The sequence below is a fragment of the Nannobrachium achirus genome, assembly GCF_963921795.1.
Source record: "Nannobrachium achirus genome assembly, chromosome: 9".
Lineage (NCBI taxonomy): Eukaryota > Metazoa > Chordata > Actinopteri > Myctophiformes > Myctophidae > Nannobrachium > Nannobrachium achirus.
This window is the reverse complement of record NC_137818.1, coordinates 40,961,572-40,987,538: the sequence shown is the minus strand read 5'-3', so window position 1 is coordinate 40,987,538 and position 25,967 is coordinate 40,961,572. Positions and strand designations below refer to the sequence as shown.

Genomic DNA, 25,967 nt, shown 5'->3' with positions numbered 1-25,967 from the left:
AATCATGGGGATGGAACTGGCGATGGAATTAGATCTAAACATAATTGAGATGTGACTGATAGAATTAGATCTACAAATCATGCGGATGAAACTGGCGATAGAATTGGACCTACACATCATGGGGATGGGACTGGTGATGGAATTAGATCTACAAATCATGAGGATGGAACTATATAGAATTAGATCTACAAATCATGCGGATAGAACTGGCGATGGAATTAGACCTAAACATAATTGAGATGGAACAGATAGAATTAGATCTACAAATCATAAGGATGGGACTGGCGATGGAATTAGACCTACAAATCATGGAGATGGGACTCATAGAATTAGATTTACAAATCATTTGGATGGAACTGGCGATGGAATTACACCTAAACATAATTGAGATGGAACAGATAGAATTAGATCTATGAATCATAAGGATGGGACTGGCGATGGTATTAGACCTACAAATCATGTGGGTGGGACTCATAAAATTAGATCTACAAATCATGCGGATGAAACTGACGAAACTGGCGATGGAATTGTACCTACACATTATGGGGATGGAACTGGTGATGGAATTAGATCTACAAATCATGGGAATTAATATGGAGATGGGACTGTATCGAATTAGACTTACAAATCATGGGGATGGAACTGGCTATAGAATTTGACCTTCACATAATTGAGATGGGACTGATAGAATTAGATCTACAAATCATAAGGATGGGACTGGCGATGGAATTAGATCTACAAATCATGAGGATGGAACTATATAGAATTAGATCAACAAATCATGTGGATGGAACTGGCGATGGAATTAGACCTACACATAATTGAGATGGGACTGATGGAATTAGATCTACAAATCATAAGGATAGAACTGGTGGTGAAATTAGATCTAAAAGTCATTGGGATGGATCTGATAAAATTAGATCAACAAATCATGCAGATAGAACTGGCGATGGAATTAGACCTAAACATAATTGAGATGGAACAGACAGAATTAGATCTACAAATCATAAGGATGGGACTGGCGATGGAATTAGACCTACAAATCATGGAGATGGGACTCATAGAATTAGATTTAAAAATCATTTGGATGGAACTGGCGATGGAATTACACCTAAACATAATTGAGATGGAACAGATAGAATTAGATCTACGAATCATAAGGATGGGACTGGCGATGGTATTAGACCTACAAATCATGTGGATGGGACTCATAGAATTAGATCTACAAATCATGCGGATGGAACTGGCGAAGGAATTAGATCTAAATATCATGGAGATGGGACTGGTAATGACTAATTTCATTAAAAGTCCCATCTCCATAGACATAGACATAGACACACACTGCTGCAGCAGTAACTCCATCATGGCTGCCGCTCAGGGGGAGGGGGGAAAGGGGCGGGCCCAGAAAGGGGTCTATTGGCTGGCTGATGACGTAGCTACCCTAACCCTACTCTGATTCGTTGGAACAACATCCAACTGACGTTCAGAAATACGAGTCAACTGAATCATGGCCAGACTGAGATGCGGGGTGACAAAACAAATCGCGGAACGGAGCGAGCAGGCTGGCACCCAGGCTAGGATTCATGGAGGTTACCTTATTTCTATTTGGAGACTATCCTAGCTAGCACGGAGCGATGTAGTGGAAAGTCAGTAGTGACGCCAGCTCGAATGATATTGGCCTCTTCGACCCTGCTCATTGTATGGGTATCTGACTATCCCAAAAAATGTGCACCTGTGCGAAGTGAGCAGTGCTCCTGGAACTTGCACTTGCACTCCTCACACTTGCACCCCAGTCGGATTAGCAGATCTCCAAAAATATTGATTCATCCGCAAATCTCCATATGGAGTACCCTGATTTCATCTATTTCACATCATAGTACTGATGTCCTAGACAGGCCTGTTCTCAATATTTGGGCATGCCTCACATGGACCTCCTCCATACAGTATATGGGCATAAAATGGACAAAGATAACTGACACATACAATGACAATTATTCCCGACTTGCGTGATCTCTGAGCAGACTGATGCCCAAAAGGCACCACTCTGGTACAATTACAATATAATGGTCACCACAATACCATTGCAGAGCTATTTGCTCTGTATATGTTTAGCTGAGGAATGGCAATTCTGTTGGCTTTATTGACCAGGGTAGTCAAGTCTAAATGAGCTATTATTCACTCTGTTGCTCACCATACTGCATGTTCTTCATTATTATTCCCATGCACACAGACAAGCATGCACACAGACAAGCTGGTCACCACTGAGCAGCATCGCTGAAGGGTTTAATCCTGTTCTCTGTTGTATTCCCTCCCAGGTCAGGCGTCTCCGAGGGACCTTCACCCCCTCCAAAAGGGAAGGCACGAGGGAGGCATCAGGAAGCTTTGTGAGTGCACAGCTTCAGTACCCCCACCCTGGAGTTCTTCTAATTAAGGGTGAAAGTGTCTGTCTTGGACTCAGAGGGAGACTTGTTCTCATTATACTCCCTGGGAGCTTTCATTTAAAAGACTTTGTTCATTTTTTGGACGTTTTTTATTTTTCTCCATTAAAGCTGTTAGACCTTATCCCTGGGGTTCAAATAAAAGTGTGGAGCAGTGACCGTGGACCCAGGAAGCTGTGGATAATTGCTTTTGTTTCAAGCTATAAATTCGGCTTCCCAAGGCTTTTTTCCCCCTGGATTATTAGGTCACTGAAGGTCAGCCCTTCCGCTTATTATACTCCTCTGTGTTGATCCCATGCCATTTCTCTCCTCTCCCTCACTCTGCGTCTTCATTCTCTTTTTCCTTTCCCCTGCCACTCTTGACATTCAAGTTCCTGAGGGATTAAGTATTAACCCTGGGACACCTTTTTGAGGATCTCCTTCACCGCAACTGCCATACAGTCGCTCCCTCTTCTTTTGAAAGTGCACTCGCGGGAATAACCTGATATTCCTAAATAAGCTCCCCTGGGGGGTGCCCTGAAGGCGAGGACAGAGGACGGACAGGAAAACCCGGGGGGTCAAGGAAGATGAAGGGCAGATGGTTCCTCTGCGCCAAAGGAAATGACGGAGGGATGAATAAAACATTTGGATAGAGGGAGAGAGAGACTTACAACATCTGGCCAGGGAACCGGTTCGACACGCTTGCCACGCTCTCTCTCACTCTCTCTGTGTCTCTCTCTGGATCACTTGTTCATTCCCACTTGTCTTCTTTCTTTCTTTGTTTCACTTACTAACTTTACAATTGTTTTTTTTTTCATTACCCTCCCCTCATCACCCTCCCTTTCTCTCTCGCTCTCTCTCTTGTGCTCTCTCTTACCCTTTCACTCGCTCTCTCTCCTCCAGTCACTCAAAGAGACAGAAACAAGCTATTGCCTGCTGCTGCTGCATGTTAGGCCGCTCCATCGAGCGCGTTCAATTTTGTTCAGGGTTTTGTCCTTTCCCTTCCCACCTCCTCCTCCTCCCCCAGTCCACTTCCTCCGGCTCCAGTGCGGTGGTGCCTCCTCCTCCTCCGCCGCCTGCTGCCCCCTCACCCTGCCTCGCTGGCGCAGTGTGATGGTGCGCCTCCTACTCTCGCCCCCGGAGACATGCCCGTGCGGGAGATGGCTGTGAGCCCCGTCAAGTCCCTCTACTGGGAGCAGTTCCCCCCCATGGCCCAGCGCCGGGTGTACTGCGCGCCCGTCTACCACGACGGCCTGCTGTACGTGCTGGGCGGCTGCAGCGAGACCGGCGCTCCCCAGGACAGCGCCGAGGTGCTGGATGTGGAGAGCCAGACGTGGAGCCGGCTGCCGCCGCTGCCCACGGCGCGAGCCGGCGCCTCGGCCGTAGCGCTGGGCGGCCAGGTGATGCTGCTCGGCGGTATGGATCACCAGCAGAAGCCACTGGGCTCCGTGGAGGTGTACAACCCCGACGAGGGCAAGTGGGAGCGGAGGGCAGGCCTCGGGCAGGCGTCCATGGGCGTCACGGCGCTGGAGAACGGTAAGAAGGTGGTGTGTATGTGTGTGTGTGTGTGTGTGTGTGTGTGTTTGGGGGCGGGGGCTGTATGTTGATGTAGCTCCGACCCCTGAGGGTTGTATGTAGCTCTCATGTCTGTATTTCTGGGAAATCACATTGATCTTTCTTTCTTTCTTTCTTTCTTCTTTCTTTCTTTGTCGCTCTCTCGCTCTATCTCGCTCTCTCTCTCTCTGATGTTTGTGGGTGATTTCATGTTTCTGGTGTGGGTGATTTTACTGCTTCTCAACGTGGGGATTATGGTCCCAGAGATACAAGAAAGAAAGAAAACATATCTATGGCTCTGATTATAATCTCTACTAGATTACTGTATTCAGCTGTGTCTGTGTGTCTGTATCTATATCTGTGAGTGTTTCTGTTGCAGCTTAATCTCCCAAACTATTAGGCCGATCAGCGTCATATTTCTTTTGCATGTTGGCATGTTTAACATATAATTGTAGAGCAATCTTTTTCCAGGCTATGTGGCCTGGAACTACCCAATCAAGACATGCACAATGTGTTCGTGGAGTTGCTTCATGAAAACAAAATACTAAACTAAATGTCAGAATGTATGGTTGTTGACTATAATTGATATGGATATAACAGATAATTTGTGTTGCAGTATACCTGCCATCTGTTGAATATATGTTGGTACCTGCCTTATGGTCCACCTTGGCACTGTGTATTCCGGCTCGATGTAGTCCATCATTTTATTGGAACCTTTGCCTTCAACAAAGTCTATTGCGCTCATCTTGTGTGATGAGCTGGGTTATTATTTTAGATAGACCCGCATCATAATCATCCCAATTATTTAAACATACTTTCCAAATTCTAGCTAAGGGGGTTTTAGGCACTCCACTGAGTGTTGTGCCTCAGCCTAACAATGCCCCTTAGCTATTCTGAAATCACTGTAAACGACTCTTACAGGGGCTTTTTGCTTTAGTTTACTGTTCAGCTCATCTGTTCAGCCTCAACAAGCTCTTGGCTTGTGCCGCTTAACCGGGTTGCTGACTATGATTAAAGTAGAATTGTGAATGCTGAGCTTGTCACTCAGAGGACCAGAGGTGCTCAAGTTTGGCTTTAGTTCAATAAACACTGGGCTGTGGAAGCCCATGCTGATTTGCTGATTTGTGTAAATTTCAGTCATGGTGAGCTGTGTGTGTGCATGCGTACATACACATTTAATATACGTATAGGGTATACGTAGGGAGAATGGTAAACACAGCTCCTCTAAAATTGCCAGTCGTCACGCAAGCAGCCTCCACAGAGTAAACATGGTTGGCCTTAATGCTCATTCCCCTGTGGGTCCGCTGCGTATGTTTATTTAGAAGGACAGAGAGTAAATTACCTGTGAAGTACAGTAAGTGTACTGTATGGGAGAGAACGCTAAGTAAAGAGTTTGTACATAGACATCGGCAGTGCATTAAAGATGCAGCCGTAAAATCCAGACAGACGTTAAAGAGTGTTACAAGGTGAGAATGAGGGTCGAGAAAATACTATTAGACTACCACTAGTCTATATACAGCCAGAGAGAGGGAGACAGAGGGGAGAGCTTTGTTCAAGTGAATTTCTGCCCCTGCAGTTTCCTGTGTTTACATTTGAGGCAGCATGCTGTTGAGTGATTTGATAAAGTGGAGAAGCCAATATGACCTTTCATGGTAATAGAGAGAGACAGTAACTATTTCTCTGACGTGTTTTCTTTTTCTTTTTTTTACTCTGCATAATATTTCATGTAGAGAAAAACCACACACAAGCATTCCATCACAGGGAAATGCAGATAAGAGTGTTTTGCTCCAAATACCTAGCTCTTTCCAGTGTTTGAACATCAGGTGCTCTTTGATTAAAGTGAATAATAATGATATGAGTGTAAATAAATGGGAATCTAAATGAATAATGCAAACTTTTCCCATAACAGTCTATTATAATACGTTCAGATGTGTTTAAAAATATACACCATTGATTACCAGCTGATCAACTATTTGTTTTGTTTTGTTTGTTTGTTTGTTTTTTGATTGGTAAAACCTGACTATTGCACCAGCATTTTGCTTGTAGTTGTTTATTGCAGAGAGCATAGAGCCGTTTTGTGGACTATTTTGATTGTCTACATGTTGCAGTGGAATGATCTGAGTAGTGTTTTGATCTTTTGGGACTGTATCACCACGCAGCCTGCACACTGTAATAGGCAGCGAGATGAGATGACAACGACAACGTCTTGCTTTGTCACCCTGCAGTTAAACACACTTCCCTAAGTGGAAGCTGCTGTACTGTCTCATAATTACTGTATAATTACTGCACATCTCTCATTTGAGGAAAGTGTAAGGAATACTGTGCTCAGCTCAGCCTTGTACTGCATATTTTATAAACAGTACACAATTACAGTATGATGAGGCAGGGGAAAAAAACTAAACAAAGAACCGTTAACATATATAATTATGTGGATTGGCTTATTCAAACATAATCTTCAGCAACAATATAACAAGAAGAACTTCTGTACTAGTCTTTAAAGGCCATGATGCTCATGCTATACTGTAGGTCAGGAAACCAAATGTTATGGTAAAACTGCCCTAGATTTCCTCTTAAATTATTCCTCTTAAACGTGGAACACCAATACAGTAACAAGCAGTAGACATTTTTACTTAAAAAAGTGGCTGTAACTGTGGTAACAGTTATATGCCTAATAGCATATGTTGAGACAATACCCTGCCTTCTCTGAAGTCTGAACTATCTATGTAGCACTGAAGTGGCCATGCCAGCTGAATCCTCAAAATAGGCATCATCTACTGTGACGTTAGAGATCTCATTCTGTGTGGACTAAATGTAGTTAAGATTCTGTAGCGTCAATCATCAAGTGAAAACACAAATTGACATGAATCCAAAATACACTGATGATTGTGCCGTCAAACAATGAAACTATATGGTATCTAAGGGTTTTGGGGGTCCCTGCTTCATCTCTCTCTCGACTAAGGGTTCCTTGGCCTTATAACTTTGAAGACGCCTGGTGTAGGGTATAGTGTTGAAATGATGTTTGGTGTAAAGCTGATGGAGCAATCGGTTAGTTCAGGAGCCTAGGGAACAGAGAGACCTTTGACCACTATCACTGTATGCCCTTGATCAGGCTGCCACAGTGATTTGCATGGTGGAGTTGGATTAGGGTGTGTGTGCTCATGTGGGCCTGCAATGCATGCCTATATAATGATAGTTACAGTATGTGTGCACTGTGCCATCAGCCTGGGATTATTACAGTATAGTGTCATGAGTACGTAGCCCTTTGACACAACAACAATCTCATCATGACAGATGGTGGAGCTTAATGGCTCTGGATTTCAAAAGAGGATTAACACTCTATTGATAGATGTACATATGACTTTCTGAACTGTAAAATGACACATTACATGATGGACTGTCTCAAGTTCAAACTACATGCAGCATTGTGCACAGATCACGGCTAGCATGTAGAGACAAAGCAAAAATGGTACACAGTAAAATACTGAGTGTTAATTACATTTTCAGAGTTACAAATTGATAAACTAAAGCCCTTTGCACACAGGACAGTTGCGTTTTTTTTTTTTCGTTTTTTTTTTTTTTCGTTTGCTGCATGAATAAAACGCATTGGATTTGGTGTGCAATGCTGTGTGGAATCGGCGCTGCGGATCCCAAAAGGAGAGTCATAAAAGGAGTGATGAGTTTTTTACCGCATGCGACAAGACGCACAAATCGAGAAAAAAACGCACGGCCGCAGCCACTCATCGCACGGCTAACTCGGATCCGGTGTGCATGAGGTCGTAGAGAATCATTGTTTTCTTTAAAAAAATGAAATTGCCCGTTTTATCCGTGCGGATAAACGCGCCTGTGTGCAAAGCACTGAGTAACACTGAGTATTTTACTGTTTAGTTGCCATCCATCTCGGATCATAACTTTAAGCTGGCCTGGAGTGTTGAACACATTGAAAATATTATTATTATTATAAAAAAAGAAAAAACAATAAAGAAATGTACATGCAGTTCACGTTTTTCTAAAGGATATACAGTAGCCCATGCATTTAGGCTGTTGAATAATTTACATTTCATACATTTTAATAAGGTGTAGATGTAATCCAATTAGATCATTTCTGCACATGATCCTTATACGAGATGCATACTAATGACAGTTGTAAAGTGGACCAGAGAGAATACGATAGTTTGTATGTATACCAGTCTCCCTATATGTCAGTAAACGTGTACAGTATGTGTGTGAGATATACAGTAAGCATATATGAATATACAGCCCGTTGTTGCAATATAGAAAGAAACTGGACATAATGCTGGGTTTTACTGGCAAACATAGATAAGCATAGATACAGTATATGTCGTGTAGTCCTTTCGGAAATTCATCATGCATTGTACAGCATTCTCCAAACAGACACTGATGGAATTTTGGATCATATTCCATATGGATAAACAGTTTTCCCCAATCATAATAAAATACTCCACACAATGAATGAGACCACACCGGAGAATATGCGTTTTTGTGTTGAAGTTTAGTCAGAGTTCAAAGTACTGTACAAGTACAGTATAGCAAAATCACCCATCGTAAGCTCTCTGAGTACAAAGCATAATGATTCCACATATATAGTTGAATGTGTACAGCATAAAATACATTAGTCACATTATGATTGGACAATTAAACATAACAATGGATCATGAGATGGTGTTGTGACTGAGTCTCGTGAACTCAGAAGCAAGGATGTAGAATGTTTTGGTTTCTCATTATCCAGTGTCCGGGACACTTTGACATTTCGCTGGTCAATCTTTCTGTCCCTGGAGTGGGGCAGATTCTCGTCTCGTGCATTAGTTATCAGATCAAAACATCATGGCATTGACTTTTAACACTGAGAATGATATCTATACCATGTTAAACAACAATAACATATTTTACTATCAATTCCCTCCTGAGATAGCATTTGAAGTGTTAAATGTCAAGGCAGCATAAACAAAAAGGGAAGAAAACATGGGTTAAACTTTTGTTAAGGTATTTGAAACAGAACATAATAATTGAACAATTTAAGTCAAAAACATTTCGATAGTTTTTGAAGAGTAGAGTCAAAAGAACTGTATATTTCCAAAGGTATTTAAATCAGAATATCATAATTGAACTTTGTTTTTGTTTTTGTTTTTTAAGTAGAGGTAAAAGATTTTTATTGTCTTAATTATTAATTATTATATATATGTATTTTACAAAGGTTCAATGTGTCGAAGATTGATTGGAAATTATCCATGTCAAGCAAGATAAAAACACATCAGCATCACGCTCCCGGGTGGTTATTACAATTTGGGGCCGATTTTAGTCAAAACAAGACGAACTTGACTCTTTACCATAATTTAGGTTAAAGACAAAAGCATTCAAAATGTATTTAGACAGCATCCGAAAATCAGCCGTTTGGCGGTCATAATTCGTACACCTCCGAGGTTACCTTTAGGTAATGAGTGGTCTTAATTGTCCCTGCAGGTTGGGGACATTTATAGTGAGGTGTCAAACCGGAGCCGCCTTAAAGCCAACTGTCTATTCCTCCTTACTGGCTTTTGTCCGAGTCAAGGTCTGGAAGAAAACTTTACAGCGGGAAAACGTGTGTGATGCAGTTTCATACTCACGAAATACATATGGATTTTTCACTCAGACATGCAGTGAAGTATGTGTCTGTCAACTCATTCTCAATTATCATCTCAAAATATCTTTATCTGTAAGACAAGGGAAAAGACAGGGACAAATCAATCCATAATGTAAGGCAATAAGGTATTTATATATAGAAATTGAATTGAAATGTTTAGATACATCACCAAAAGAGGACACAAGTTGTGTCAGTTTGTTCTGTTAGGGGAAACAGATTAACCCTGTATTGATTGGAATCAACTTCACAAAATGAAATATATTTAAATGGGATGAAATGAAAACAAAATGAAATATGAAAATATGAAATCAGAAAATGAAATATGAATTCAGAAAATGAAAATATGTAAGAAATAAAATTAAATGAAAAAATATTAATTCGAAAATATTAATTCTAAATATTAATTCCAAACACATTCCCTCCCGTTTGCCACAGCCAAAAATATTGGGTGTGACAAAAATTGTTTTGTTTGGAGGATAATCTGTTAAAATATGGTTAAATGAGAAACAGATGGTACCGAGGTACAGTAGGGTACCGAGGTACAGTAAAGGACAATGACTCTGCTCACTGTCAGAGTTAGAGTGAGCTTCCAGGCCTGTGAGGGGGGAAGTGTACCATACAATAGTTAGCGAGGCCTGTTTAAAGCCTCTCTAACCAGAAAATGAATGAAACTTTAAAGAAATACAAATAAGAAAAATTAAATAGAAACACATAACATAATCATAATGTATTTTTTTTTTTTTTTTTTCCATAATGTGTAATCCCGTATAAGCCCAGTAGGGTTGTAATAATTGTGGAATTTGACTGAACGGGTTTGAATGGAGCCCAGCCATCTAAATTGTTTTTGGAACCGTCTCAGCCTGCTTTTACTCAAGTAAAGAGGATAAAGTATTACCAAAAATAAACCAACATGAGAAATTAAAGGTTGAGTAAAGCAGGGCTAGGCCTCTTCCATCCTTAACCCATACTGCAGTTTATGTGTTAAGAATGGTAAAAGTAAATGTTTTTGGTTCATGTCCATAAGGTGTGGTTTGAAAGAACAAGGTTCAGTTGTTACACAGGAAATAGTGTTTTTCACGACAAAACAGGAGGACAGGAGAAAACTGGTTAAAATAAAATTGAAATAAAACAGTCAGTCAGTCAGTCAGTCACTGATAATCAGTCAGTTAAGTTGGTAGCGAGTTAGTGGAGTTAGTTCCACTATACCTGTTCTGCCATGTCATTAGTCCGTCCTGTCCCCTAAAATAAAATAAAGCCCACCTGTCATTGATGGGAAAAAAAATTATTAAGACGTTAGGGGCATCACATAGCAACATTCAAATAAACCCAAGCGTTGGTTGTTATCAGTACGAGTGTAGTCATAACAAGAGTGAATGAGATCCCTTTTTAGAGAGAGAGAGAGAGACAGTCATATGTGTAAATAATTCCTAGTTTTGCAAACCAGGCAAGTGAGTTAGAACACCAACAGAGGGAGAAAAACCCAAGACAGATTCAAATAAGACAGATTCAAATATAACCCCAGCACATTGTTATCAAGCCCTGTATTAGAATGTAAACAGTAGATTATACAGAACAAGAGCGAATGAAACCCATTTTTGAGAGAGAAAGAGAGAGCAAGGTCACACAGAAACTGAAACGGCTCGTGGCCTCTCAAGGTAAAAATAAGAAAAATGAAATAAAAAACAATTCCAGCAATCCCCTCATAGTTTTTTTCAAAATAAAACAATAAAATAACACATAGGCCGTGCCAGCCTATAAGCAGCGTAAGCAGCTCACGCAAGCAGCAGGCATTGAGCAAGCAAGCAGCATAAGCCAAGCACATATTGTACCTTATTGTACACAGAAGTAGCACCGCTCACTTTATACTTGGTTTGATTTTCCTGCTTTCATAATAGACAGGCCAAAATGTAACCACGGGAGGAAAATGGGATTAGAGAGGATTAGACAGACATAGATTATCAAAAACATTTAACACACAGGTTTGTCAGTCAGAACTTGATTTTTCTTTTTTTTTCTTTTCAGAAGTCGTTCTTAGTCAAAAGTAAACAAAATATATAGTACCATTATCTCGGGGCGTCCCAAGGGTCAAGAGTGTTTGTTCTTTTCGGGACATTGTAATCCATGAAAGTCACGTAGCAGATCGACAAGCTCACAACGCGTCCCATCGCGTTGTGAGTGAAAGGCCAGCCAGGTTCGGCTGGGGGGGGGGGGGGGGGGGGGCTCTGTCAAGCCCTTCAGCATCTTGAAAACATTGCTTGCGTCCTCTGTTCCTTCCTGATGAGGTTCGAACATCCAGTGGCAAATAATGTCCGATTTCTCCACAGCTCCGCACATATCCATTGACATGTTCCAGGAAAAGTTTTAGGCAGTGTTGATAACTGGGAGTCCCCGATGATCTTCCAGAATGACTTGAGGTCCGGGTTAAAAAGAGGTTCTGGGTTTAGATTGTAACCTTTCATCCGTGTGGGTCCAGGTTTTACACGATAAAAACACTGCTTCTCGGAGCAGGGGGCTTTTTTAGCTTGAATGGTCATGTTTCTTAAAATGTTCTTGGGAGCGCTGAGATAAAAAGCTCCTTTATTCAACATCTCAGAGTCGCCTGAGATGGAAATAAAAAATAAATAAAATAAGATAAGACTGAGACGAAAACGAAGACGTGTAAGCGTAAAGCATGAAGATTTCCGTCAGAACGTTCGGTTCTGGAACATAAAGTGAAATCTCCTAATTAAAATAACCACGCTATTTCTTATGTGATTAAGTGGCTCTAATCAGCCGTATTGGGTTATCGTACTGGCCGAAGAGACATTCCTTCAGAACAAAATATGTTCTGGCCCCAAATAAAAAGATTTCGTCTCAGAACTTCTTGAAACAGCCGTTCTAGAGCATAAAATGAAATCTATATTGAAGTCTCGTACTGATACAAACCCAACCTTAGACAAGCAATCTCCGTGGCCAAACGGCTGCTATGTCCTCAAAACATGTAACAAAAAGCGACAAAAACAATAGACTACAAAACATTAAACATTAAACAATAAAAACGCAGCTGTGTTAAGAGCTAGCTAGCCTCTTAAGACAGCAGGTATAAACGTATGACCTGGGTTCTGTTGAATTTGGACCAGGGGATGAAGCATGTTGCCCTCTCAAAATCTCTGTGCGGAGAAACTGTCTGTGTCCGGTCCCGGGTGTGGAACGCTGTGCCAGAGCCAACCCTGGCTGCCTCCATTTCGGCTTTCTTCAGACCGTTGTGAGATTTTATCGATATGTTGATGTGGGAGAGAGTCATCATATCCGAATTCCTTTCTCCATATGGGCAAAAATGGTGCAATTGTGGGGCACCTAGAAACAACCGGTTTCATTTCCTCATTGTCTATCTTAGCCATTAAAGCTGTTATCAGTTCATTCCCCAAGCTTTGGAGAGAGGCTTCAAGCTCAAAAATGGTGCAATTGTTCCGTTTGTAAAAAGGTTGTTTAGATTTCGGCAGGTGTTTTCTGCCTCCCTGTGCTCGGGGAACCCAAGGTAATTTCTCCTCGCGCAGGAGGAAAAAACGTGTGGGAGATAGTCCTTTCCGTGGGAGTCAGGGGAAACGTCTGATAATATCCCCGGCTGGTTGTTAACTGGTTCTAGCAGCGGAAGAGACCAATATCTCCTCGGAGCTAATCCGGCAATCGAATGGACCATTTGATGGAATTTTGGATCATATTCCATATGGATAAACAGTTTTCCCCAATCATAATAAAATACTCCACACAATGAATGAGACCACACCGGAGAATATGCGTTTTTGTGTTGAAGTTTAGTCAGAGTTCAAAGTACTGTACAAGTACAGTATAGCAAAATCACCCATCGTAAGCTCTCTGAGTACAAAGCATAATGATTCCACATATATAGTTGAATGTGTACAGCATAAAATACATTAGTCACATTATGATTGGACAATTAAACATAACAATGGATCATGAGATGGTGTTGTGACTGAGTCTCGTGAACTCAGAAGCAAGGATGTAGAATGTTTTGGTTTCTCATTATCCAGTGTCCGGGACACTTTGACATTTCGCTGGTCAATCTTTCTGTCCCTGGAGTGGGGCAGATTCTCGTCTTGTGCATTAGTTATCAGATCAAAACATCATGGCATTGACTTTTAACACTGAGAATGATATCTATACCATGTTAAACAACAATAACATATTTTACTATCAGACACCCTACCATATAGACAATATAAAACAGATAAAAACACAACATAATTATAGTACTATATATTGTTGTTGAGGGGGGAAACCTTTACTTTTTAGGAATTGAAAAAATTACCTGTGTTCTAATGTATCCAATGTAGTTATTATTTGGTCACAAGCTCTTGTTCAATACTTTCCATTGGTTCAAACACACAGACAGACGTCGCCACTTTAACTTTGACTTTCAACATTTTTTGAAAGTAGCAAAAATAGCCAATCTACAAACTCACAATGCATCGCAATGCAAAACCTGATGGGGATATACAATGTAATAGTCACAGTCCTACTGTGCTGTATATGCCACCTACTGTATCACCACTTTACTGATGCAGCACCCACCCACACACACACACACACACACACACACACACACACACACACACACACACACACACACACACACACACACATGCACGCACATACACATAAACACACACACACACACGCTCAATTCATTTCACAGTTTGTTAAGCATTGCAATACTGGTAGGCATGAATGATCTGAGGCTGATTGGTTCATATGGCGGCGCTCTATAACTTCGGTGTGACAGTATACCTTCCATGAATCAGTGGTCCTCAACCTTGAGGGTCAGGGCCCACTTGAACATCTTGAAAGCGTTCCCGGCCCACCCATCAGACCGCCCAACACGGCAGCCGTGTGTGTGTGTGTGTGTGTGTGTGTGTGTGTGTGTGTGTGTGTTTTCAAAGCATGTTTATTTGAATGATCAATGATCAACCGACGCTGTATACTTTAACTTTGTTACAGTAATTGGTACCACAATTACATTTTCAAGGTTTTAAAGCAAAGTACACATATATATATATATAAATAGCAATATAAATATATAAATAAATAATACAATTTTACATCAATCAATAAAATCTTAGTCTCTTCTCTTCTTGCAATGGGCACTAGCCAGGGTTGAGAACCACTGTTCTATGTTATGGTAACAGCTCATATACACTATAGATTACCTTCAGCTTGGCAGTAACTAGGGATGCCCCGATCAGGGTTTTTTTGCTCCCGATCCGATACCGATCAAATATTATTGCTTCCGATTCGATCCCGATCTTTCCCGATCCGATCTTTTGGCAAGGCATTAAGAAGAAAAAAAAATCTATTCATTCTATCACTTGGTTCTCAACCTTTTCAGGCCGTGACCCCCAAAATAATCATATTTTAACTGGGGACCCCCGACCCTGAAGAGTTGAGGAAGTATATTTTGTATAACACGGTTCTATTGTGAAAATAGCAGATCTACATGCTCACAACGCCTCGCAACGCGAGGAGTTGTGAGCATGTAGATCGGCTATTTTCACAATTTCTGGCTTTAATATTTGACAATTTGGCCAATGTTTAATTTGTCATTTTAGAGGTATTAAAAAGTCCTTAATTTTTCACTTTCGAAATGTGCAGATACCCTCTATACACTTAAACTTTATGTTGATTTGTTTACTGTTGAGAGAGAAAACAATGTTGCACATTAAGTTAATCATCTGGGGACCCCCCCAAAATAATATGCCCACAGGTTGAGAACCACTGAGCTAGTTGACAGTGCAGAGAGACATAATTGCCTTCCTTTGATCCATTAGCAAGGGGCCAATTACTACTTATTGGCATCAGCTGCCAGCTGTACACAGAGTCTGACACAATCACCTTCCCTCTGCAGTGCTCTGTCTGTCTCATTTCTCCAAAAGCCCTTGAATATGATTGAAAATGATTAAGGATTACTGTGATTATGGTAAGCTTACATTTCATATCGCATTCACCTTACCTGTAACTTTCAGTACTCCCAGAAAATATTTTTTTGAAAAAAAAAAAAAAAAAAAAAAAAAAACTTTTTTTTTTTTCGATTTTTTTTCCCCCGATCTCCGATCTTATAAAAACGGCCATATCGGCGGCCGATCCGATCACGTGATCGGGATCGGGCAACACTAGCAGTAACACTCTCCAGTCTGCAATGTCTGCAAGACATCCGATGTCTTGTAAATGCCTGGCACTGTTTGAGTGTGTGCGTGTGTGTGCGCGTGTGCGTCCGTGTGCGCGTGCATGAGACTGTGTGTACATCTCATGGTTGACATAACTCATTTATTTTCCTTCCAGCCCTGCAGCTCTGGAGCCCTGAATGGTCTCTGCTCAGCTGTATGGTTCCTCTCTCTCCACACACCTCCTCCATAACCCCTCTCCTACCTGTAGGTCCTCTACCACCTGCCCCTGGCTCTTCTGTCTGTCGACTTCTTCCTCCTTCTCCTTTTCAGAGCGTTGCTGTTGCCTGGCAACAAGTGTGTGTGTGTGTGTGTGTGTGTGTGGGAGGGGGTACAAGTGATACCCCCCCCCCCCCCCCCCCCAATCAGAGGAAGCGATGTGTATACGCGGGTAATGGAGATGGTGCTATAGTGTGTCAGAGGAAAGGACCCAGGAAGAAAAGCCAGTTGAAATACAATGACTTTATTGATTGAGCAAGACGAAAACTAATCCAAATAGGGTGCAGGCAATAATCTAAAGAGAGACAGGCAAGAGGTCAGACTCAGAACACTACGGTCAGACAGACAGGACACGTTCTAGAGACCGGACCTCACATAGAATAAGAATACTGAACCTGAGACGTGACTCAGGCAACTATAGAGACACGGAATGTATAGAGGCTAGAAAGATACAAACACACTGTAAGGGCACAGTCACACATGCGTTTCATGTGTCATGAATCTTGCTATTTAAGCGCCGTCCATTTGAGCGTTTCTACAGTAGCCGGGGACCCAGTCACCCAAAATGTGAGATGACCTGTGATGTCATGCCTCTCTGCTCTGTCGGAAACATTGCGAAAAAAAAAAAGTTATGGCCATTTGTATATTCTGCCATCTCCCATTGACTTCACTATACAGGAAAGAAAATTGCTTTAAGTAGCATGTGAGGGGTCAAACTAGGGGTTATTTGTTTTGCATGAAAAACATTCCATGGGCTATAAACGGACCCAGAAAACTGTGAAAAAGTGATGAGTCATCTCTTTTCACAGTTTTGTGGGTCCGTTTTTTGCACAATGAATGTTTTTCATGCAAAACAAATGCTTGCAATGGATTCAGAATCATGAAGAACCCCTAGTTTGACCCCTCACATGCTACTTAAAGCAGATTTATTCATATATGTTTTTCTTTTCCTGTATAGTGAAGTCAATAGGACAGTGAATGGCCATAACTTTTTTTGCGATGTTTCCGGCAGAGCAGACCTCTCATTCTGTGGACCTTAATGACCAAACTAATAGATAAAACAGAGATAAAAAGTATACGGCATGACATGAGAGGTTCAACCCTATTCCTTGGGAAAGCCAGTGGTCTGAGTACTCAGTTCAGCACCTCGGCCAGCGCCGGCTCCTCTGCCAACTCACTGAGGGGAGGTACTGTATGTGCCAATTTCTGTCATTAATCAGCTTGATATGATGAAACCGGTGCTCTGACTAACAAGCTGCCGGCTCTCCTTGGTGGAAAGACGAATGTGCTTGGGCAGTAAGCGATATACTCCACTTGTTCTACATGTTGCAAGTGCTGTTTTTCCATTTATACTGTAGGCAAAGGACCCTGACTGTCTACTTATTTTTTGTGTTTGCAACGACATACCCCACATTACCCCAGACCAGGAAGAATTTGTGTTGAGATTATGCTTTATTTTGATTTCCCCCTCCCTGCTACTGTAAAATGTACCTAAATAAAATGTCACTGAGCATTTGAACCGACTCTGCATCTGTGCAATCAGTCTTCAGTTCACAGCGTGTTGTACCCAACGCAAACTGTGCTTTAGAAGTGTCAATTTCCCATGTTATTTCACGGGTTGTGGTCAATGCCGGCAGGAGTGCTGTTTTTTTTTTTGTGTATTTTGAGAAAACTACAAGCAAAATGGCTGCCAAGTGGGATCAATGACAGCACTTCTTTCCCATTGGTTAGCACCTAATCAACGTTAAGCAATGTTAAAGGTGATACACCATGAAATTTCACTTTTCCTATTTTAAAACCTTTTTTTGGGGTCCCACTAGCACCTTCTATCCTCACAAAGTCCCATTTCTGACCGTTTTGGGAAGGCGGAGGTTAAAAGCATCCCATGGGTTCTCAAAACAGGCTGTCCAGATTTGCTGCCGTCGCTGACGTCATCGACGGCCGTTTTTGAAGAAGAAGAAAAACTTTTTTTCAAAAAAAACTTTTTTCAAAAAAAACTTTTTTTTTTTCAAAAAAGATTTTTTATTTTTATTTATTTTTTTTCAAAAAGGATTTTGGGGGGGGGTGGCGCAGTTCAGGCCAAAGGTGGTACTGCAGCTGAAAATGCTCTGAGAGCCATTCAAAATGAGAGAGGCTCTTTATTCAGGAGTGGTAATTTAGCCTCAAACCTTTTGAAAAACGTTTTTGGGACATAAACAATATGACATAAATACTTTTTAAATGCATGGTGTATCACCTTTAAATTCCATGCTTCTCACATGTTGGACTTGACACGCTTCAAAGCTGCTAACGCTGCCAACGACGAGAGACTTTATTCCCACAAATGGAAGTGAACTTGGAAGCTGATGCATATATATGTGACCGTGCTCCAACACTTGCCCCAACGGCAATCTTACAATCTTGCAATGAGTGAGAGGGAATAGTCCTTTGAAGGTTGTCCCTAAGCTCTTATTTCTGCTCAGAGGATGGATAAGGGAGGAGGGATCTCTCAGGAGCTATGAGCGAAGATACACCAGAGCAGCCTTCCTGGAAGACTTTCTGCTGAATACCATGACATGAATTATTCTGCACCTACAAATTTGAACGAGAGTTTTAAGTGCCTCTTATTTTATGCTTTTTGTATTATATAATGTTAAAGGAAATGTCAAACGGAAAGCATTTTGGTAGTCTGCTTCACGTCATTCCTGCAAAGCTGTAATGGGAAAAAAAACCTTCCTGCTCAATCAGTTATATTGAAAGGAGCCATAGTTAAATCAAATTGAAAAATCACATTAGTACCGTAACTATTATTAGATTGCTAACATCTTCTCAGAGTTTAACTTATTGCAATGATTAAACTATGTGATCTTTTAATCCTCTTTGGAGTCAGGGTTGAATCATTCCTTGTGGAATAACACCCCTCTCTCATCTCTGGTATTTGATGCTTAAGGTCCTGGTCCTCCACAGTATCCGTGGGTTCAGTGAGTTTCCATGACAAAGATCATCTGCTAGTTGGTAACGGCAGCGGGACAAAGTATAAAGGGACAGGAAACGTTTTGTTTTCCAGTTCAGGTTTATAACTACAGTAGGGTAAAACATGACAGGCTGCATAAGGCTGACCATAAGCAATGAAGCTGCAGCTGAGCTAATACAATAATATTAGGTGTGTTTTATTTCGATATTTTCTGTATTTTTACTGGAGATCTACCTACTGTGTACAGTAGTGCAGATAACAGGTAGATATCTGTAAAAGGCTTATACTGTAGGATTCAAAGGTATCCCCTGTAATTTACCACAAACATCCGATAAAGGTGTCTGTTGGGAGTATATTTGCTATCACTTGAGAAATACCCCTCTTCTCATGCAGTGTGTGTGTGTGTGTGTCCTCAATCCTCATGCATGCATGGTGCTTTTGCACATGTGTGTCTACCGGTATGCTATATACACACATGCACGCAAGCATGAGTACGCCTGTGGGGATGTAGCAATCCTCTATGGCTATGCAGTAGTAACAAGGCATCATTCTGCAGAAGACAGTGAGTGTGTTATCCATAGTTGTCAGGCTGTTGTGAAGTGAGTGCTGGGTCGACCAGGGCTGTCCATGTCACTGCCTCTGTTTCTATCCTGTCCTTCATCCTGTCCCATGCTAACTGCAGGCAAAATCGCGCAAGCGCACGCACCGCTTCTGCTGCAGTGTGCATGCACATGTGCTCCTCTTAATCTACTCTCTTTCTCTCTCTCGCTTTCTCTCATCTCAGTTGATCCCCTAGTCATCTTTCTTGCCAAGGTATGGGATCATGTCTCCTTTTCTCTTGTCCTTCTTTCAGTTTTCCGCTGGTTGAGCCACTCAGCTGACCTTGAAGTTCTCCCTCTCTCACTGCACGGTTTGTCGTCGGTGCCTTGTTTATAGCCAAATTAAATACAAGCTGTTGGAGAGATATAATCACCCGAGAAAAGTGTGTTTCACCACCAGCTCATCGGCTTCTTCCCTGGCTATCACACTCTGTACAGAATGCAATTTAACCGCTGGATCACCTGCTGTTGAGACATTCTATTCCCCTTAGTGGTGCACAGGTTGACTCATTAATCATGGGGCCCACAGTTTAACTGCAGGTTTGGGTGGTGGAAAATACAGTTGGGTCAGGATGGTGTGTGTGTGTGTGTGTGTGTGTGTGTGTGTGTGTGTGTGTGTGTGTGTGTGTGTGTGTGTGTGTGTGTGTGTGTGTGTGTGTGTGTGTGTGTGTGGATATAGTGCAGGACCTTACCACAGGTATATGTATTTGACACATTTAAATGTTATGTTATTGTGTGTGTGGGTGTGGGTGTGGGTGTGCGTGCACGCTTGTATGTTACTATACCTCCTCTCTCTATCTCTCCTCTCGCCTCACACTCTCTGTGGTGTGTTTATTCCTTCCCTCAGCCCGCTCCATAATAAAATGCTGTAGCTGTCTTTGAAATCATTTTAAAATGTACTGTAGGTGGGTGTGCATAATAAAAAAGACAGACCTGTGCATCAGGCATTCTCTTCATGATATCTGCGTGATTATGCGAGATGAAACGACATGACCTCAGTCACTCGCCTCGTGATATAATCTCTCAGCCTTGCTGTTGACTCACCTCTGAGAAAAAAGGAAAAAGAAAAGAAATCCCCCGGATGCTTTTACCTTTTTTATTTTCCTTAAAGGTGTATTCAGTGATAATGAAAGTGGCCGGGGGTCATCTTGTCCCTTACTGGCCTTACATCATGGAAATGTTTAGTTTTTTATAGATTTTTCACACCATTATAATGTTCTCGTTTTGATCATTAGACCCAATCACTGAATATCACTAGGCTTACGTCTCCAGCTTCAGGATAATATACTGATTTACTACAAGACTGTGGCATTTTATGAGTTCAGTAGTTTACAATCTAGGCATTTAGCAGACGTTCTTAATTCAGAGCGACAGTGTGGTTCTCAAAACTTTTATTTTGACCATCATAACTAAATCATAACTAAATAACTAAACATCATAACATAACTACGGCCATACTCTGATTGGTCGAGGACTGGCTGGCCACCTCTGAAAACCAAATCTAGCTATGCTCGCAACACGGGCCATGGTGGAAGTTCTTATATGGTCAGCACACATTCTAGTGAGGAGAATGAATGGAAAATGTACCAATCATATTTTTATTTGAATGAAATACAATCACTGAATATACCTTTAAGAAGCTGGAGTGATTGCTCTGTCTCTGTAGGTGTTCCATCATCGCCCCTCCGCCTTCAACAGCCTCCGATGACTTCATTTCAGGGCTCCTGGCTGGGAGCTGTAGCTTTTATGTGAATTAATTATACAAGTTTTCAACCTTCCTTTTCTTCCTGACAAAGAAGGCTGGGAGGTTGAATGGCTTTCTGTAGTGTGGCAGTGTGCAGATTGTCGGTTCAATTTAGTAAAATTGATGGTTTCGCGAGGAGCAAGGCCATGGAGTCAACCTAGAAGAGGTGAAGCAAGCGTCTCTTACTTGAAGGATTATATCAGTCAGGTATTAATTATAGTGCACCTTTTAGTTTTGTGTGAGTCTTTTACACATGTAACGGTTCTTACCACTAGGCGTCAGAGAAATGGTCTGTGCAGTAGCTGTAAGCACACAGGTTTGAATTGTCAATGCACTCACACACAGACGCAAATAAAGACACATTAAGGTGTGTTTTCTTGTTTGTTTGTTTGGGTTACACAGTGATTAAAACGTTGGTGCATGATGTGCACAGTTCTGGTAATGGTTTTGTTTTCTGTCCCACTGTCTGCATCACTATTACAGACTGACTATCAGAGAGAGAGAGAGAGAGAGAGAGAGAGAGAGAGAGCGCTGCAATGGGAAGAACACACGCATTGACGCAAGCACGCACACAAAGGAGAGCCTATATTGTTATATTATTATGTGTGGGGTGTTTTGGAATGTCAGTGACTTTAGCAATAATTGAGCCAGCTGTCTTGTTTTCATGCTCACCACAGAGACTCATTATTTAGAGCCCCAAGTGCTAGTCTGTTGGTTGTTTGATAATGCCCACACACACCCCCACATCCCCCCACCTGACACACGCACACAAACACTCTCTGCTATCAACTTTATTTATATTACACTTTTCTTAACAAAGTTTCAAAGTGCTTGATTAAAGCAATTATTAACTTGTTGACTGCCAATGGCATCAGGAAATCATGTGATTGCAAACAACCCTCGTTCACTCTCATTCTAATGGAAGAAGGTCATGCTAGACACTATGCGTGCGTTATCCCAGGTTTATTTTCTATTATGAACTATGAGCCACTTCAATAAGGGCTTTTAAACTTCTTTTTTTTTACCAGAAGAGTGCCTTAGTTTCTTTTTCCTTATATTTGCTCATTCTAACAGAGTTGGAAAAATGCCCCTTTCTCAGTTTCGGTGTTCTGTGTTGCTTTTTGGCTCATTTAACTCCAAATAATTTACGTGCCACACCACAAGTTGGAGTGGAAAAAACAAGAAAAGGTAATTAGTGCTTTCTTGGCCCATGATCAGTCTTTCCACACAGTTTTGTGCAAATCCATTCATGATTTTATTTTTTTGATAGAAAGACAGGATAATATTGAATAAGAGAATCTGAAAATGAGGACTTTTAAACCATCCAGAATAGTTAGACAAGCAGTGTAAACAGACCCCTCTAGGCATGGTCCTTTCAATGATAGTTTAATTGAAGTTCATACCCTGACCAGCAGAAATGAAGTCTTTACTTTTGGCCAAAAAGAGATTAAGTCTGAAGTTCTTGGCTGAGGTCTTAGCCAACCTGCTGTCTAACAAGAGCTGTTGTTGTTGTTGAGGGGCACTTGGTGAAAATCTCGCATCGGGGCACGCCATGGGCTAGTTTCGCCACTGCCTTCTGGCCTAGGCCAGTTCAAAGTCTAGACACAAGACTCTAGGACCCAGGGCTGAAGCCCTGAATCTTAAAAGTTTGCTTATTATGAATTCCCTAGCTGTTGATGATGCTCTCTGTTTACTGTGCACTCTGGTGACAGGTCCTCATCCCCTCAGCGAAAGCTCCTTAGCATTAAGAAGCCCAGGGGAGTTGCTGTGCCTTTCATTAGATACAGAGAAGGATGGATGTTTACAAAAAGGGACAAACCTATACACAAGCAAAACCTGGCAGTTTGGTGGTGCACAATTTAGCAGAACAATGCCCAGAGGCAAACACTCAAGTTGCTCTTTTCAAATCCGTATGGGTTTCGTATTTTGTTGAAGCACAGAGAACAAGGTTGGAAAAAGACGGAAAAAAGTTGAGAGGAAGAGGAGAGAAATTGAGAATAGATTTGAGTATGAGAGACGGACGGACGGACGGATGGAGAAACAGGGATGGAGGGCTGGAAAGAAAGGGTAGGAGACGATGAACATGTCAAAAAGAAGTGAGAGATGGAAGTATGCGGGGGAGGCTGAGGGGGATGGAGATGGATGGAGGGAGAAAGATGAGTTGAGGTAGTAGATTTAGTTCTGCAGCAGCCATGCTGCAATGACAGGCCTACTTTGCTGCAGGCTGGATTTAGTGGCATCATTGCAACAAGCATTAAACACACACACTATTACAGGTTCATATATCTCTCTGTGTCTCTTTTTGCACCACTGCCAAACTTTGATCATACTGTAGATTTATCCTTTACATTATCACTGTCTCTTACTAAGTTGTTAAGTGGGTTAAGCTTAAAGTTCCAGAAAAGCAGACCACCGTATATTTAAATTATATAGGAAATCAAAATCTGAGGCTATAAATTATCTGGGGTTGACAATTTAGGCTTTTAGCTCTTTAGACACTCATCTAACGAGGAGAAGTGCAAACTCAGTATGGCATGAACCCTAATCAACAAATAACAGAGTAAATAGTCAAGTAGAGTGCAAGGAGAACAATGTAGTGCTTCAAAGACACTAGGATTTCAGGTAAACATCAAGCAAAAATAAATCTAAATAACACACGCATGCACACACACGCGCGCGCACACACACACACACACACACACACACACACACACACACACACACACACACACACACACACACACACACACACACACACACACACACACACAACAAGTACTTTGGAGGCTTGCTGACTCAAACTGCAGTGCCTCTGAGGCCCCCTCTACCTTACTGTTATCGGTAAGCTAAGCTGATAGAGTAATTCAGCCCACCTTAATGGAACATTAGATTAGCATATCCTTCTTATTCCATTCGATTGAACTCCGTGGCTCCCCTGATCCGCATGGGCTTGTTGACTGACATTACTGGAACAGCTTAGCTTTGCTCACTTTACTCCTATCCTTTTCCAACTGTTATTTGGCACCCATTTTCTGACCTGTCGGTACAGGGACTCTGCATTCAGGCTGCTTGCATGGATGTGAACTTGTAGCCATGTCTTTGAAACTGAAAAAGACATTGTCACTGAAAAGGGATCTTTACCTTTTAATACTGGTTTACCTATTTAGACCTAGCTGGAACACAACCGATTTTAACCACTTTAACCATTATTTTATGCTTTATCTACTAGTGAGATGCCTCAGGGCGACATGCGACCTTGCCCTTTATGTATATCGGACCAGTTACCCATAAATGGAGACCCCTGCATGATAGTCAACAATGTTATGTCACAACAAAATCCCTTTTATTCCTATATATGGAGATTTCTGATGTCATCAATCCCAGACCCTAACTGTCCAAAAGCCTGCTTTACTGTGATTTACACCCTACCTTACCCGAAAATGTTAATATTAAGTCCATATATGTATATTGATATATATTAATAAAGGATAAAATAAATAACATTTCCATATACAGTATGGACATTCCCAGATGATGCCCTGTTAGGGTACCCCCATGCCCATATATGGAGATCCCCAGGCATCAAACCCAGGCCCTAACTCGCCAAGGCCCTGCTTGGCTTTACTAATTAACATACGTTTTATGCCGATGTATGGAGATCATCAATATTAAGGACATAATAGGAATGCCCATATTTGGTAATGCCCATATATGCATGGGCAATTGGGCATGTTTTGACATAACATTGTTGACTATCATGCAGGGGTCTCCATATATGGGTTACTTGTCCGATATACATCACTGGCCATGTGGCCAAGAATTGGCGCGAGGGTCTATTATTCTATAATATAATACAATACAATATAATCTATCTATAAATGCGAGAAGTCTCTGCGTGTCTGTCTGTCTGTCTGTATGTCTGTAATCCGCGTATCTCGAGAACTGTTCGTCCCACCGGCTTCAGATTCGGCACGCGCATTCCCCGCCGCGGCACGGAGTGCAGTGCCGGGTCTCGACCCGACCCGACGCGCGGTTTTCCCGAACCGGCGCGAAACGTTCGGAATCTCCTTATGCGGGGTTGATTGTTGACATCAGGCTGTTCCGGAGGAAATCGGCGAAAGCTCTGACTCATTGTGACATCACTTCATAAAAGGCTCTGACATCACGTACGCCACATGAGTCAACAAAAAATCTCTGTGAGTGTGTATGTATGTATGTAATCCGCGTATCTCGAGAAGGTTTTCCCGAACCGGCGCGAAACGTTCGGAATCTCCTTATGTGGGGTTGATTGTTGACATCAGGCTGTTCCGGAGGAAATCGGCGAAAGCTCTGACTCATTGTGACATCACTTCATAAAAGGCTCTGACATCACGTACGCCACATGAGTCAACAAAAAATCTCTGTGAGTGTGTATGTATGTATGTAATCCCCGTATCTCGAGAACCGTTCGTCCCACGGGCACGCGCGTTCTCCATATATGGGCGTTTGTCCCACGGGCACGCGCGTTCTCCATATATGGGCATAAAATGAATGCCCCCATATATGGGCATAAAATGGATTGCAGACAGACAGATACAGATATCTCCATATATGGACATAAATGGACAGAGGCAAACAGATGGTCA

General features: G+C 41.8%; 1 protein-coding gene across 1 annotated transcript in view; it reads left to right on the top strand.

The window, feature by feature from the left end:
- Window positions 1-3,562: 3,562 nt before the first annotated feature.
- The window catches only part of klhdc8b (kelch domain containing 8B), a gene marked incomplete at its 5' end in the record, with an annotated part of 154,188 nt that continues 131,783 nt past the window's right edge, over window positions 3,563-25,967 (top strand). Inside the window, one exon of the mRNA XM_080734028.1 lies at window positions 3,563-3,953. Within this exon, the coding sequence (XP_080590154.1) occupies window positions 3,563-3,953 (391 nt within the window). The remainder of the gene's footprint in view (window positions 3,954-25,967) is intronic.